Here is a 16,747-nt window from a genome sequence, read left to right on the forward strand (position 1 = left end):
ACATAAACCGGCTGACGGCTACGCTCGGACCGCCCGTCTACACTTTGAGAAGAGTGGTCGCGACGCGAAAGAACACGTACAGCAATTCCTGGCAACATGCGACGATGACAAGCTAGCGGAGAGTCTCTACCACGCTCGAGTCGCCGACATTCACGAGCTCGAAGAGATCATCGAAGATGTACTCATGGGAAAGGAGATAATGGCCAAGCGTGACAGTGAGTACCGATACTCCAAGAGTCGTGATACGCGACGCGACGATGGGTACGCCCGCAACAACCGGCGTGATGACCGTCGCCGCGATGACAACCGCAACAAGCCAAGAGTGACACTCATTGGAAGCCACGGTGGAAGACCTACTAGCTGAATTAGAAGGTCGTGAAGCTGCTCAGGAGGCACCGAGTATTCAAACGAAGATCCGAACGCTTACCACGATGTCCCAGATGAGAACAACGACTTTCAGCCTGATAGTACGGACGGTGATTCTCATTGGACGAAAACGACGATACCTCGCCGCGGCTAACGAAAATGAGCGCCGTGCAGCTGCTGAAGGCACCTACGCACGTTTCAGACAACCGTCAACCACGTGGAAACATGCCCTGATCGCGATATGGCTTCAATCAAGATCGCCGAGGTGGTGACCGTGGGTTCAATCAGGACCAACGCGGTCGACGTGACTTCAACGCGACACCGACGCCCACAGTACGGACCATGCGCGGTGTGCGGTGGCATGAGTCACTCCGCTCACTACTGTAACAAGCGATGCAAGTTCTGCAAACACTTCACGATGCTGGACAATGCGGACTTTTCCGCACCTCCAAGACCTTGCCAAATTTGTGCGTACTAAGGACACGAAGGAGGAACTCCCGCCAGAGCTCAAGGCCGTCGTTCAAGAACGTCATTTAAACTAGACAGCCCGCCAACTACAACTGGGTTGGTCCCTATCGGGCTGTCACAGTTTACCGAGCCTTCAATGGAAGCAGAGTGTATCTTTGCTTTTGCACTGATAAGTTTCGTAGCCGTTAGTGAGACAGCATCGTCGTCCGGGCCGGCGGGCGGCCGGCCCGCCCCTATGAAACTACCGGCACTTGCATTTGCAGGTCTCAGCAGCTAATGCCCAGGTCAAGTTGTGTCCATCTAAAGCAGCATACAATTGCCAAGTCAAAGTTTCGCGGGGAAAGATGCTGCGAAAGCAACTAGAAAGGCACCCATTGGCCCATGCGAGAGGGCACGCAGAAAGTTCCCTTGCACCACTGTGGTGCTGCGCGGGCCAATGAGCTCTTCATTTCCGATTTGGCCAGCAAAGCTCGAAGTCTCGACGGGGATCAGGCCAAGATGCCAGTGTCCGGGACACTGGCCGTTACGGGTGCGCTTTGACCTTTTGGTTCACTGACAACGCTGCATAACCTGACTCTTTGCCGTTTACTTGTTGCCAGTCCATCGACTCGAGGCTGCGGAAGCCCGCGACCCGGGAGAAAAGCTCAGCATACGATTGGCTGTGGGCAACAACGAGCGCCACACGAAGTTCGTGTCGGTCGACAGCGATATCGACGAAACCCTGCACTAGTACGTCGCCCCCCCCCTTCCATGATATCTGGAAACACTTATCTAACTTTGTTGTGTTCGTAACTGCAACGCAATCATTGTGATTACTCCAGCAATGTGCAACACACGGCCGAGTCCGAGGAAGTTACGATTGAAGTGCTCCAGCAAGATCAGACGAAGCCTTTGGTGTCTGCCAAGCGCACGCTTCGAGAGCTCATGCAGGGCTTGCAGAGCCACCGTATGACGTTCACATTCGGCTCGCTGATGTCTCCTCAGACGATGTTTCTGATCTTCAGTACCGACTGGACGCCTTCCAAGCAAGAGGACAAGGTTCTAGCTCCTGCGACGCACCGCCCATGGTTCATGCGTGCTTCGTACTACTACAAGACGACCAAGAACGTGTACGACTACACGACCAGTTTCAGTGTAGTGAAGCCATTTGCTCGTCTGGGTGAAGCTACAGTCAACACTGTGCTGGCCACAGTAACAGGCAAGACGCTGTTCGACGTGGATCAATCACTCGTCGTGCCAGTTCTTGACTCTGTGGACAACAAGGTGGATGCCACAATCTCTGTGGCGTTCACGAAGCTCTACGAAGGCCAGCAATTCGCTGTTAACACCAAGAACAAGGCTGTTAACGCCGTGTCGAACGTCGCCTACAAGACTGGCAACACTGCCGTCCGGGCCACCAACTACACGACGCACAAGGTGGCATCAGCCACGGGCGCCGTGTACGGAACTGTAACGGGCGCGGCGGATTACGCGAGTTCGCAAGTGAAACACGCGTCGTCGTCGACTTATGGCGCCGTGCGGGGTGTGACGTATTCTGTTGCGAGCTATATACCTATACTCGGGCACAAAATACGGGCTTGAGGTGGGGAGCCGACAGTAGGTCACCCCACCGGTAACAGGAACTATGTGAGTGTTGCTCGCAACTCTCGCCGACGTGCATGCGAAGGATATCAAGAAAAAAAGAAAAGAAAAAACAAAGTGACAGGTCAAGAAAAAAAGGAGTATAAACGGCGTAGAACGCTGTGGGGAGGACTAAGGGAGCATGACGACGGAGCGGTGACGCAGCCCACGAACAAGATTTAAATATGTGTTGCTACGTGGACAAGAACCTCCAAGCATGACGCCGGCTTCTTCGTTGAAGGAGGACTGTATTGCGAGTGCTTGGACCGCGAGGGAAATGAGGGAGGAGTTACCGCGGGACGGATTCCGACAGAAAGGGACCAAAACAATTTTATGAGAAAACGGGGTCCACGTAGAGAAAAGGCAATGAATATAAATTGTTTTTTTTTTTCACCTTTGATTTTTTGCTCTTGGTTGTGGCAGCAGTTGGTGATTGTGACGCATCAATTGGTTGTGGCATTTTGACGATAGAAGGCATGTTGCTGATACTTACGTAGTACGTACACAGAGAATTCAGAATTAAGTTTTGCGTTAAAAGAGGGAGACTCACGCTGCATCAATTTTTTCATCCTGCTTCGTAGGCAGTACGATAAACCAAGAGTTCTGATACATGCATAGGATCACGCACTTCGATGTTTAGCTTGTTTAATTCGAAGTTAAGAAAAATTCCGTTTAGGGAGACGTAGTCTTTTATTTCAATTCAATGATTTACTTTTCCTTGGAAGCCTTGTAATAACGTTTAAGACGCGACTTCGTCGGTCTGGATACACGCGTCGGTTTGCTTTCGATCGGCATTACTAGTCCTCGGATAGCTAGCGATTGCAGTTCTACGACGTAGCTAAATTTCTGGATGATGCGTTTTGGATACGGCGATCTAAACGAAAACATTCATGTCCACGTATCAATTACAGGAGAAGATGGAGTTTGTTTTATAAACTTTGGAGAAGATGAAGTTTGTTGCTGTTCCCTTCGAAAAGGACGATGATAGGTGCGCGGTCAAGTATCAGCAACATGCCTTCTATCGTCAAAATGCCACAACCAATTGATGCGTCACAATCACCACAACCAAGAGCAAAAAATCAAAGGTGAAAAAAAAAACAATTTATATTCATTGCCTTTTCTCTACGTGGACCCCGTTTTCTCATAAAATTGTTTTGGTCCCTTTCTGTCGGAATCCGTCCCGCGGTAACTCCTCCCTCATTTCCCTCGCGGTCCAAGCACTCGCAATACAGTCCTCCTTCAACGAAGAAGCCGGCGTCATGCTTGGAGGTTCTTGTCCACGTAGCAACACATATTTAAATCTTGTTCGTGGGCTGCGTCACCGCTCCGTCGTCATGCTCCCTTAGTCCTCACCACTATACGTACTACGTAGTATAGCTTAGGTATTAATAGTTAATTTTAACCACTCTCTGGCGATTTGCACCACAGGGCGAAGAAAACATGATGGCAGAACCCATTTAAAACCTGCCCTAATTTCAGTAATATCCATTTTTCTGTAAATTAATGCCATCCGTGGCACTACCTGTCATTTTATTTACTTTAAACTCTAGCCCTAGCAAGCGCTCATCCAATCGGATCACTGCATTTCGTGCCATGGCATGGTATGGCGTGGTTAAGAACGGCCCTTAGAAACCTCTTTGCACGAGTTCTTCACCTTAAACCTTCCACGACTACAGAAGTTCAATCTCTTTAAAGAGACATGTATAATTCAAAGTTAAAGAGCTTTTTTACAGTATGCAAATTTTACAAAAAGATAAATATAACGTTATTTAGAATGTTTAAAAAAATAAACATAAAACGCAAGTATTGTTGCTTTATTAAAATGATTTTTTTTATTATTATATAGGTACTGCATTGATATCATTTAGCCTAGCTAAACAGATCAGGGCTTGGCGAATGCATTACTACCTCCGCTCGGAAAAAGATAACCATTTCAAATTATATTACAGCCTACCCAACAAACTACCCTCTCTATGCCGATCACTTTTTGGATTTCGAATCTCCCGCGCTTTCCCGACCAGGGCTCCCAGCTTTCATTTTGAAAACTGGCACCTGGGGGACATCACAGACAGTGAGCGCCAGGCCGTGTGGGAGACCCTACTGCTTCGCAGCGTGGGAGAAGTGGTCAACCATGGAGAGATCGTTCGGGCTGCAGCGTACTTCCGTGTGGGCCGCCAAGTTGTCGAACGAATTTGGAGGCGTGGAATCAATTCGATGGGAGATCGAGTAGCAGTCGTGGTCAAGTCAAGGAAGAGCGCATGTGGTAGGAAGAAGGTCCATCGAGCTGAGCTGTGCGAGAGAATCGCTGCAGTTCCTGTCAATGAGCGCGAAAACCAGCGTCTGCTTCAGCGCGCGTCGAACATGAGCTACTACCTGGTTTAGCTGCTGAATAAGGAAGGCTACATACGGCGTGCACTCAGACAGACCCGTCCACTACTTACACCCACGCACAAGTTGGCGCGCCTCCGCCACAAGGACAAGCAAGTACGAGCTGGCACTCTCCCTACGTCTCTGCCTTGTGACGCTACCTCACTCGCCAATGCTAACGCGTACATGCTGCTTCTTGCAGCGAGCAGCCCCCCACCGCCTACCGCTGAAGTTCCAGAAGCCCCACTGAGCGCCCCTTCAGAATGTGGCGATGTAGTTGCCGTCTTAGATCCGTTTTTGTATCTGTAGTTGCACGGCGGAGCATGAACGCCTGTGCCTTGCTTAGTTTCTCACTGTCAGCTCTCGGTCATAAAGCTAGCTAGCCAGCCTCTCACAAATTAATATACGCTCAAATGAACGAGGCGGAGCGCTGCGCAAAAAAAACAAATGGTTATCTTTTTCCGAACGGAGGTAGTAGAAGATAGTAGCTGTGATCATAACTAATGTAAATACTACAGAACTACGTCCTGCAGTACGTTTGAGAAATAAAAAGGATACGGATTGGTTGTAAGTTATTTCGAAATTGAGGGAGCTTGTGCACACTTAATCAAGCTTCTAACGCTTTCGGCAGTCCTAGCTCCTAGTCCGACTGTAGACCATGAGGTTCTCCGACGAACTCCTTTTCGGTAAAATTGGTTTGAGGCCCTGGAGAAGGTGCGTCACTAGTTTGAAGAATTTTAGTATCGATCCGCACGGTTTGCTAAAAACACGCTCCTGCAAAATGCTGTTTAGCAGTTTTGATCACTTAATTAGCCTGAAGATCCACCTGTGCGCTACAAAGTTTAACGCTGTATTGATTTCGGCTGGAATGTTTTTTTTATCAGGTAGGACGGATGTGGGGAATCACGAGGGTGGAGCCGGTAGGATCGAATCTGTCAACTTGACCTACAGCTTTGTCTTACTCGCACCACGTGGATCCTTCATCGCCCATGTGGCACGTTTGACCCCCGTCACAATCGAGGTCGCATATGGGGCTAACGGCAGCGTCGGCAGAGGAGAAAGCCAGGAGGACAGCGACGGCGAAACTGAGGATGATCGACGACTTGAACATGGTACAACGGTGTCTACCAAATGCGGGTTTGAAGGCGAAATGCGGAGTGACTCGGTTGTTGCGGTGGCAACGATTGAAGACGAGAAGGTGTTTTACATGTACCGGTACTGTAGTTAGCCAAGGCAGACAGGTGGATCACCAACCTTAATGATGACGTACCACAACAGAATCATGATGACGGTAGTACGTCATCATCTCATAAATGTCACCTACCGATACAATTGTGCGTGTTAATAAGGCCGTGTTCGATTTAAGCTAAAACCAGCTGTAATTGGTATTAAAGAGCTGGAATGTCTCAACCAGCTAAGAAACACAAAAAATGATAGCTCCAAACGACTGGTTTCAAAATTTAGCTCTGGGTTGAATTTTGAATCGTCCTTCTTTGCGCCTTCAAATCCAGCCTTTTTCTGATGGAACACGATCACTTATTTTATCTTTATTTTACTTAACAAAACGACTGTTCTACAGCTCTAGCTTATTTTCGAACAAAGTTAAATACCACCTGCGACACTGACTGGATCTGTCGCACGATCAAACCGCCTCTCTCCCTCGTAAGGTAAACATTTCTGCAGAGCACGAAGCGCATCGATTGGTTGCAAACAGCCAGGCGAGGTGCGCAGAAACTTGATTATCGACATTCAGCTACGCAAAACCTATCGTATGTACTGCAAATCGGGCACCGTAACCTGCCCATGCAGTTAATGCTCTGCGTTGTTATTTTCACACGTTTTTCAAAGTAGAGACGATATATTTATCTATTAGTACCACTCTGTTCCATCTCAAATCTAACACTTCTCCTTTGCTGACATATTTATTAAACTAATGGTGTGATTTAGCTAAACGAGCCCACCACGGAAAGCCCTGCCTTAGCTCTATAAAGCAGTATTTTTTTGGTAGATCATAGTCAAAGAGCAACGAAGTACAGAGCAAAAGAGCGTCATTCGTTTTGACGGGGTGGACGTCTGGTTTCGCAGTGGGCTTCTCAGTGTTGAAAAATTGCTGAGGTTTTCAGAAGAGATCGATTTTGCTACGGTCTTACAAGATGTGAAAATAGTTCTTCAAAAGCTGCTGTCTGTGCCGCGTTTGCCTGAAAAACGCTTTTGACCAATTACATCTATGTATTTACAATCTGACAAAGTTTAGATCTCGCAAAAGGTGAAAATAAATAAAACAAGGTGTGTAGAAAAGAGTTCATCATAAAATAAAAGATACATGTACTAATTTTGAGTTGGTGGCCCTTCATTTTATTATGTGTCTCCTGGCCCTTTTTGCCAAAGGGTCGCAAGGCAATGAGGTTGGAAGCACTCCGTTGCGAATGTGGTGCTTCGAAACTCGGGGGAGTTTGTATGTATCACACGCAATGACAGATTCTGGTATTTTTTGTGCTGTCAAAAAGCACTTATCTATAGTCCTACTAGAAAGATCACAGTAAGTTTTTTCAGCTTCCGCAATTAAAGCATCGATCTTGTACATTGGTGTGCGGTATTGAGCCGACTGTAGCAAGTTAAACAGACCCCATTCGAGTACGTTCATATCGGGCGACTTAGCTGGCTGGTATTTGATAGCGATGTTGACAACATCAACATTTGTTGTGCCTGCCGTTAGAGCGATCAGACGGCAGCACATCATGCTTATCTGCACAGCTGATACGTATTATGTAGCTGGTAGCCACAAATTGAAAAAATAGCAAATCTCTATTCTTAGCCTAATAATAGCCAATGATATCATTTATTTTTGTGCGGTCGCTCGTTGCGTTAGATTTGAGATGGAACAGAGTAGTAATGCACTTGGATATTTGAAAAATTGAAACTTAGCACACTTCAACAAAACTAAAAGTGGTTGGCCGAAGATTACCGTACTATGGTAACGAAATCACCAAAACTTGTCTGGCGGAGGGAGTTAGTTTATTTGGGTCAAATGAAGATAACAATATCAAATTGAGCAGATAATACGGTTTGGCATTTTTTATTAAAATTTATTTTATCATTGATCCATTACTGTGGCAAACGGCTTCACCGTTTTGTTAAGCGCAGTAGTCCCATAAACTCGTTTCTTTTTTTTTGTTCTACCTACTCAACTATTTTAATCATAAACAAGTCATAATTCTCATCCAATTTAGCTTTTCGTATAGAGATTTGCTTCTAGTTAACCCCTCTTTAGGAAGTATTCTTTATTCTACATAATAAGCCTTTTTACCGTATAATATATCTTGCAAACTTGGATACACAAGTAATCCTCGCACGTTAATATTGTGTAAAGATCAAAAATCAGTTAAAATTTTCTGTTTAAATGGCGAGGAGTAGATAGACGGGGATTATTCAGTGATGATAGAAAGACAAACCTTATCCAGGTCTGAAAAAAAAACGACGACGTGTGTCGACCACTCGCTCTACCTCGCTCAGAAAATACACTGCCCGAAAGAAGCTGCACAAGAGAGGCAACTTGACGTATCCGGGCGAGACGCCAACGTCTATAAAGTGTGCTACACGAAGTCAAGTACCCAGGAACGTCTTGACGGATCAGGGCGAGACGTCAATTTCTCGAAGTTGTGTGAGCACTACTAAATAGTGGTGCTGGCGTTCTTATCTTGCTACGTATTTAACAGGATTGTAAAGTTCTTGCGCAGCATACTAGGCTTCTTTCACTACGTGAGATATAAAGTCGGTGCTCAACTAGATATGAGGATGCTATTCTCGATGTTACAGATGCGTGCGACCTTGAAGGCCACGGTAGTCCAAATACCCACGTCAAGTGGCTCTACAAGCAGAATGAAGGCTACAGCGGTAGAGAAGGATCGACATCCCCAATAATGCGACGACGATGGACTCATACAAGATAGAACAAGTCAGGGGCAACGCCATTTGTCATAACGATACAGAATAAGCCATTGTAATACAAACCCAAATCTGTTTTATACTGCCGGATATATAATGTTTGTTTGTCGGATATAAGTAAGTCGCTGAACGCTAACTAACAGAAAGGTGGTGGTGTGGTGATGTGTGTTTGTGTTTGTAAAGGAGGAGGGGGGGGGGGCTAATCTCTTATTGCATTTAAGCACGAAATAAACTGTTTAATTCCTCCTCACTAATCCTTTAGTTAGGAGCGGTGCAATTTTTTCCTCTACACATAGCTCAGGCTGTATTTCTGGCAGCCAATATGGCTGGCGCCAACGGCTTCCTCAGCCGCATCAAAAGGGAAGGGTGTTGATCTCATGAAGGTTTTGGCTCCACTTTACTCATTTATCAGCCAATACGCACTCTCAAATACTACAGATGATCAGGCATCTACAAATCTGGCATTTGCCCAATTTGACTGATTTGACCTGAATCTGGCATTCCGACGACACAGGAAATGGCACCAACCTGGCACCATACTAAAGGTAGTATTGACGTACATCGGGGGGATCTTCTTAATCCAAATGTGTCGTATTTCTTGTCTGTTAGAGCGCTACTAGACTATTCATTGATCTCGAGGCCTGTTATACTCTCAAGCAGATCGTACTGTTTAGAGTGTAAGGCTCCTTCAAGGGAGAAATTCGTCAGCCTGCTTTTTGAAAGGTTTTTATTCCACTTCAGAACAGAAAATTCGCTTTCAACTGAAGATGTACCAGGAAATGTAGTCGCAAGTCCTCCAGCAAAACGACGTAGCATCTGAAATCTCCCGCATATATCCTTCTAAGCATCGTCGAAAGTTGTCACGGTCTTAAGTTCCGATGATGCCTCGTCAATTTGACGTCGAAATTCGGCTTGCGAAGCATAAAGGTCGGTTAGAGCGGCATGCTCTTGCTCAATCATGCCAATCTCCACCTCACTCCATCGTGAATGCAACCTATCACGGTGTAAATTGATAAGAGCTGATATATATCTCCCCTTCAGTTCAATCAAGTCGCGTGGTAGCGCCGGGGGAGTGTTCCCTTCCAACAGTTTATTTTTGTTGTTCCGTTCTGGTTCAATGATGTTCACACTAGCAACCAAATTCGTAATTACAAGAGCAAAGTCATTGGAATAGCCAATAGGTGTAAATTGATAATTTGTCCACAGTGAAATAGGCGGATCCGAGTATCCAAATAGGAAACTGACATGTGAGTCGACATGTCAAGTGCAACTGAAAACGTCCAAGCGGCGCAAAGCAACAGCTTAATCTTCTGTAAGCTCATCGCACAAACGAACCGCGCGTACTTCGATGGAAGATCAGGAGAACATGATCCAATAGAAGCCAGTCCTGTTCGTTGTTTTATATTTGTTAATACTGATAGCGCCATTCGAAACGACATTCCATAGCTTAAGTAGTCCACTATTAATTGAAACTGAAGAGGATCGTTGATGATCAAGACATTATGAGTGCCAGAATCGTCGCGTTTGAATGCAGCTTTCTTAGTTCGCTCCCACGAAAAACTGTTTTCGTCACCATCCAGCAATATCTGCTCAATTATTTCATCGACAATACGGGTACCAATTGAAACAACAATAGGTGCTTGTTTTTCGCTAGCAAATGACCGAATTGTAGCTCGAAATGGCTTCACGTCATCGAAGAAGACACGCTTTGCTTCAGATGAAAGCTGCTCGTACTGTGCCCACCTACTAGGATGCTGAGAGAGAAGGTGGTTTCGGTCGGTACGCCTCAAAAACGGAAGGGATACTTGTAAAATTTGTTAGTCTGGATCACTTTTCTCTTGGAATCCACCTCCTCTTCCCTGCCAAACATCATGCAAAAGCGGCATGCAACAGCCAGTATGAAGCCGCTCGTTGGACTTCACTCACTGACTGCTAGACCGAATTCGAGAAGATGACTATCTTGGAATGGGGTTGAACGACCTTTCTGTTTGCCAGACATTCGAGCCTGTATTAGCTGGTACGGGGACTCGCCATTCCCTCTGTCGTCCTGCTCAGCCATAACACCGTGGAGATTGATCTGGAAGCCGCCAGTATTGCAATCACAGGAACCAACGACGGAGAAGAATAGTTTTCTTCATGAAACCTGGCATTTTCTAAGAATAGGATTTGGCGCGAATGCCAGAAATAGATTGAAATGCCAGATTAGTAGATGCCTGTAGATGATGGATATATAGCGTGTTTTATGTTTTTATTCGCGGTGGCTTTGTTTATATGTTGTCCATTCCTTGACCGCTTAGCGCAAAGGGCTTACATCAACATAGTTTTTGCAGAATTGACAGTGTAATTAACCTTAGATGTTTGCTTGTTTTGTAGAATACACAATAAATCCCCGCTCTACAGGGGTTGAGCCAAAACAGAGCTCTTAAGTGTCGGGACGATGAGGGCGTTTCCACCCACCTAGCCAAAGTCAGCAACACTCCTAATTTAGTAATGAGATGGCGGAATACCAAGACTTTAAACGTCATCACATCAAAGCGATTGCTGCATCGGGCCGCTAAATGCTCTTACTTTCAATTCTACATTATCCACATGCCCCCGCCCCCCATACACACCCCACGCTGGCCAAATTCCGTCTTTGACATCACGTCAGAAGTCTCGTGTCCGAAGACATTCTTTTCAGCTCATACCACTCTGAAGGCTATTATCCTGACTCGGATCGCTCCGACTCCAGCAATTTTTCATACTGTACCATCCCGACCCAGACCATTCTGAGTTGGACTATTCCAGAATGTACCTTTCCGACCCAGACCATTCTGAGTCGGACTATTCCCATCTCTCCCAACTCAAATCATTCCGACTTAGACCAGCTCGGAATAAGTAATCACGGCGGTGAATGCATGAGGGATGTGTCGTCTGGCTATATCGAGCTTATGCGAAGTCAGTCGCTTAGCTCGGATGCACAAGAGGACGATGGTCGCCAAGCTGAAGTTGCCGACGAGAGTGCTGACCTTTAGCTTTCTAATGCCGTCAAAGCTGTTCCATGTTCGCGGTCTGTAGGTGGACTCACTAGGGGCTACCACTGTACTGCTTAGGCAAGTTATAAGTGTCAAGAATGAGTGTCGTCCTTCGAGGGAGGCACAAATCTGACTGAGTTCCATGAATGCGCCAAATTCCGAATGGACCTCCGCCAACGTTTGTCAATCGGAAGCTAAAACGCTTTTGGCGACATATGAAATGCGTATCCGCGATGCTACTTTTATTCCGCGAGAAATATGGCAAGCGATTGAAGACTTCCAAAAATGATCTATGCCATTTAACCAAACCTCTTCCTTACGGAGGAACATGTGAGTACTAGGTTTGTAGTAAACGAAGATACGACACTAAAGACGCATTACCAGTCACCTCGCTAGGTTCGAACCAAGATATCTGATTAGAAAGGTACAACGCTAACCAGACTTTATAAATTCCTGGCGCTACTCCGCAATTTGCAAGGTAAAAGAGCAAGCCACAACTACCAGCAATGCCTTAGCGCGGAAACGGCACCTCCAAAAGCAAGACGAAGGTCAAGAACTTCGTCATGAGTACATGTGTAGTTGCGCCATGTTTATGAAAATCATTTCGGCTAATTGATCTTCTCAGGAATATTGAAGTTTGCGTAAAGGGTACTTCCGTTTGGCACCGGGCAATGGCAAAACGTGGCCACGCATTTTAGTACCAACGTTCCTGTTGGATAGACTGAAAGAGACGGAGACAGTCTGAAACGGCAGTTTCAAAAACCTTTCGTGTACCAAAACTGACGAGGGCGCTAGTTTATCACTCTTTTCTTTAATTTTGATGTTTGCTTAATGTAATGAGCATTTACAGGAGATGGTGCATACCTCGAAGAGGTGCAGCGCTCCAAGCTCATGTATTATACTATTGAAGCAGCGCTTTCTGTCATTGATTTGCACGAGGATTCGTCGGACGAGGAGGAAGAGGCATCGCTTAAGGAAGAAGAAAAAGGGTCCTGGTGCCAGATGTGGAATGGCATTCGTCAACACGGTATCCCTGAACCTAACATCAATTTACCGGAAGCTTTTTGCCGTCCTTACGTACTTACATCAGGACCAACTAAAATGGGTCGACCACCGAGAATTACGTCCGAAACAACGTTCTAGCCTGTCTGATGCATATGTACACCACTTTGCGAGCTCGGACGGCTCCATACCCGCTCTTGCTGTAGCACTCAACGGTTTTGGCATGCTTGAAGTCACGGTGTCTGTGCTGGGTATTACATCGGTGGAAAAAGAGGCAGATACTGCAAGTGCTAAGTTGCTACTTGAAACAGTAGAGCTTAGTCTTTCCCGTCCGTACCTTCATCAAAGTAACAGCCCACGTGCACTGCGCATTTGACGTCAAAGCACCCGAGCTCTGATAGTTGCGCTGATAGTCTAATATTTACGTCGCACTACTCCCGCTTGTGTTGATTGTATCGAGGGCGGGAAACAGCTACAAAAAATAGCATCTCCCTTAGATGGTTTGGGTTTGCTACAGCGATGATAGGAACGTCATCGTTGCCAGTAAGGTAATTCGGCTTTTGTTTCTTAGAAATGCAAAATCATTTCTCGTCGAAATGAACGGTATCATACATAGCACTGAATCGGTAGATATCATCTGAGTAAAAAGAAATTATTAGTAACATAAGTAAAATAAAAAAAGTATTAAGATTACGTACCACGACTTAGCTTCACGAACGACAACCAAAAACCGAGCCGCTTATTTATCTGCGCAGACGTGAGGAGGGGGATCGAAGTCCCCGAGCCTCGGCAAATCAATATCCATTCACTATCGCGCAGACGAGATATGTGCGTGGTATAGCCGTTGTTGCATGAAGCACACGGAATGAAGAGCGTTCAGCCGCAGACACAGCCTCCGTGACCTCTTGTATGGCTTCGGGTGTCCAGAAACGGACCAAACCTCGCGCAACATTAGGTGGGTCTTCGTCGCGCGCGTAAAACGACGCGCTGACTGTTTGTCAGGTACAGTAAAATTTGATTGGCTGCTTCGGAGATGCAACTGTGGAAAAGCTTTCCCTTGTTCATGCGCTCGAGCAGGTAATGAATGCCGCGTATGTGATCCAAGTGGTCATGAGGTGGTGGGGGTCTGTAGAGTCGTCCATCGACGTGTTAAGGTGCTGGAAACGGAGGAATTAGTGGGGTAGCATTCACGACGCTGGAGTCTGCGAAATCGGTGAAGCGACAGCCATGAATAAGTTTTGAACATACAAAATAACCAATCGAACTGGTCCAAATGTTTGTCACATCATATTCAAATGCTAACAAATGGGACGGAGGCACTATGCCTTTCTGTCGCTTTACCGCTTTGCAAACGTAGCTCCGAAGGAGCCCGGGGGAGATCCGAAGCCCCGGGGGGACCTTTCTAAGCTGTAATGGTGACCAGTAAAGTTTGCCATAATTATCGATTAATCTGACAAGGCAAAATACCTGACATTCGGCTCGCTCTTTGTGTTTGCACACGTGGCTCCCATTCATACATTTATCGGATCAAGAGCAAGCAAATGGCTGGATGCGAGGACACGAGGATAAAGTAAATCTCGGACCAAGAACCGAACACAGCACTGCCCAAAACGCATGCACTCCAGCACCGTCGTAGCTCAACGACAGAGTCCCGAAATCAGGTGACGGAGGTTCAATTTCCCCAGAGGTAATACTTCGGCGTACATTAAATGTGGTGTAGTGTGTGATGGTGCAGTTACAAGTTGCCGGTTGGCTGTGGGGGGAGCTTCTGAGCTTCGATTCACAGGTTATGTGTAAGTAAATAATGAGAGATGTGGATAAGATTAGAGGAACACTGCTTGTGAGGATGTTGTTGTTTACGTGAAAGAGGAGCTTACCTATGCAGACTAATGACTAGTAACTTTGCAAATTGGCTACAGCAACCATCAGGCCCAAGCAGCGATACGACTTCATTACGTAGACGCAGTTCCCATCATACTAACAGTGTACCAAGACATCTAAAGCAGCGGTGCCCACCAACGATTCAATGCGGTGTTGATAGAGAGTCGCGTACTCTGCGTCGTGTGCAGCAGCCCGTTAAGAGCTTTGGTGGGTATCCGTGCAGGCTGCAGATGCAATGGGTCAACGAGCTACCGCACGAATAGCTGCGCGCTCCGACGTTTCGCAAAGTTACTTCTCAAACTGTGAGGATGGAGAGTATCCCGCTTCCAGAGTCACTGCCGTGTCGCCTCAGCATCAAGAATGATGAGCACTTCGCCGCGTGTGGCGACAAGGGCCCTGCACCTTCTGCATCCGTGTACAAACTAGTCGCCCAATATTGAAACATATTCCGAGAGCAAATCAAGTGAGGATCAGACTTCGACATCTATTTAAAGCCCAGTAACGACGCAAAGCAGAACCGCTTCGGATTGCATGCCAAGAGACAGCGGCACTTATCGCTCAGCTAAAGGATGTGTCGAGCAGGACAAAATGGAGGCGCAATGGTCAGACATGGTTCTCGTTGTCTACGTACCTAATCATAAAGCGCAGACCTCTCTTCGCCGTGCAAATGCTGCCCGAATTCAAGCGTAGATGTCTAGCATTTCTGAGAGAGCAGCCGATTGAAGCTGAACCTGCGACTGAAAGGTACATGGCCGTCACGCCCGCAAGATTATTGTAAGAGACTCCCTAAGAAAGTACCGGATATTATTGCATTCCGCCAGCTCCAACAAATATACGTCCATGGATAGCGCAAATGGCAGAATAACAGCAGCAGCAAAGCGCATGTGAATATCGAGTCTTACTCATTAAGCTTCATGGAGTTTGAGTTGCTATGCCGATTAACATCGGAAATCTACTAGACGCTCTGAGGTTACCAAGAGTATATATCACTGCCTCCGTTTAGAGCGCCATCACAGGCTGACATGCCGGCCCAGTTACCAACTTTAACCCCCTGGTTCCCAAAAAAGTGTAACGAAAACATGCTAATGCATGTCGTAAGATACGACGTAGCCATGTTACTCGACATTTGTATGGATCATATGTTCAACATGTGGATAGGTGTATAAGAATTAAAGAGGTGCTCGGTCACAATGTCGTAGGTTATACACCTTATGGATCTTCGCGGCGAGTCCAATGGCGTAACTTGCACCCAGCAGGACGCAGAGCCGGTAAGAAATGATTTGAAGAGTGGCAAGTTATATCAAGAAAGCCGTCGAGAGCCGGAGCAAAAGGTACATAGGCTCAAGGAATCATGGATTAGGATTAGCTACAACTAACACTCACCACACATCGCGCAGGCAGTCACGCAGGCAGGAATTACTCTTCATCATTTTCATCATCGCCATCTTCGGCACACTCGTGAAGTCGAAGTTCCCGGCGCGTCCTCTTCCGTTCACCAGCTTCCTTAGGTGGCCGCCGCATGACAACCCGTTTTCCTAAAGTAGTAGGAATGGCAAGGCCTCCATCGAAGTCGTCATGCCATATTTCGAAGCAAGTCTTTGACACACCCTTGTACTGTCGACGGATTTTATTGCACAGCCAGCGCTGTCGGCGGAGCAGTGCTCGCAGAAGTAAGTAGTCGCATAGGACTTCTTCTTGCGGTCAGTCCGAAGAAGCGCACACGCTTTACAGAAGAGCTGGCGTCGTTTTTGGACCCCGGAAACTGTGACCCAGTCTTCGCACTGTTCCAGCTTGTGGTTTAGTCGAAGCGGAGCTCGCTTGCGCTTTGGGGTACTCGGCGGGGGTTTCTCCACAATGCCCACGAAATCTCCAGGCTTGATCTACAAAAGCTGATTTTGTAGGACGCCATACCACTCACCACGTGGCATCGCCGCCGTCCCTGCCATCTTTGCCGCTTCCTTGTGAGAGATGTAGACGTTGGCGAGAGCTAGGTCGACAAGTCCCAAAAATAGGCGCTTATGATACTTCTTTGAGTTTTGTCGATGTCTGGAGGGAGTAGTTTTGTAGGTGGAGCAGGTCGTGAA

At 46.7% G+C, this 16,747-nt stretch overlaps 4 protein-coding genes across 4 annotated transcripts; 3 read left to right on the top strand and 1 right to left on the bottom strand.

Annotated features, from left to right (window-relative positions):
- Positions 1 to 1,031: 1,031 nt before the first annotated feature.
- Positions 1,032 to 2,854, top strand: PITG_18306 (uncharacterized protein; the record flags this gene model as incomplete). Its single annotated transcript, XM_002997714.1, has 3 exons — positions 1,032 to 1,363; positions 1,434 to 1,563; positions 1,656 to 2,854. The coding sequence occupies 3 exons, from the start codon at positions 1,216 to 1,218 to the stop codon at positions 2,413 to 2,415; spliced, it is 1,038 nt and encodes a 345-aa protein (XP_002997760.1).
- Positions 2,855 to 5,779: 2,925 nt separating this feature from the next.
- Positions 5,780 to 5,932, bottom strand: PITG_23123 (small cysteine rich protein SCR50; the record flags this gene model as incomplete). Its single annotated transcript, XM_002997715.1, has 1 exon — positions 5,780 to 5,932. The coding sequence occupies one exon, from the start codon at positions 5,930 to 5,932 to the stop codon at positions 5,780 to 5,782; it is 153 nt and encodes a 50-aa protein (XP_002997761.1).
- A 5,855-nt stretch (positions 5,933 to 11,787) lies between these two features.
- PITG_18307 (uncharacterized protein) lies at positions 11,788 to 12,923 on the top strand (the record flags this gene model as incomplete). Its single annotated transcript, XM_002997716.1, has 3 exons — positions 11,788 to 11,819; positions 12,221 to 12,258; positions 12,631 to 12,923. The coding sequence occupies 3 exons, from the start codon at positions 11,788 to 11,790 to the stop codon at positions 12,921 to 12,923; spliced, it is 363 nt and encodes a 120-aa protein (XP_002997762.1).
- Positions 12,924 to 15,330: 2,407 nt separating this feature from the next.
- PITG_18308 (uncharacterized protein) lies at positions 15,331 to 16,202 on the top strand (the record flags this gene model as incomplete). Its single annotated transcript, XM_002997717.1, has 2 exons — positions 15,331 to 15,407; positions 16,073 to 16,202. 2 exons carry the CDS (start codon positions 15,331 to 15,333, stop codon positions 16,200 to 16,202), a joined length of 207 nt encoding a protein of 68 aa, XP_002997763.1.
- Positions 16,203 to 16,747: the final 545 nt, after the last annotated feature.

The sequence above is a fragment of the Phytophthora infestans genome, genomic scaffold (genome assembly GCF_000142945.1).
Source record: "Phytophthora infestans T30-4 supercont1.67 genomic scaffold, whole genome shotgun sequence".
NCBI classification, from domain to species: Eukaryota; Oomycota; class Peronosporomycetes; order Peronosporales; family Peronosporaceae; genus Phytophthora; species Phytophthora infestans.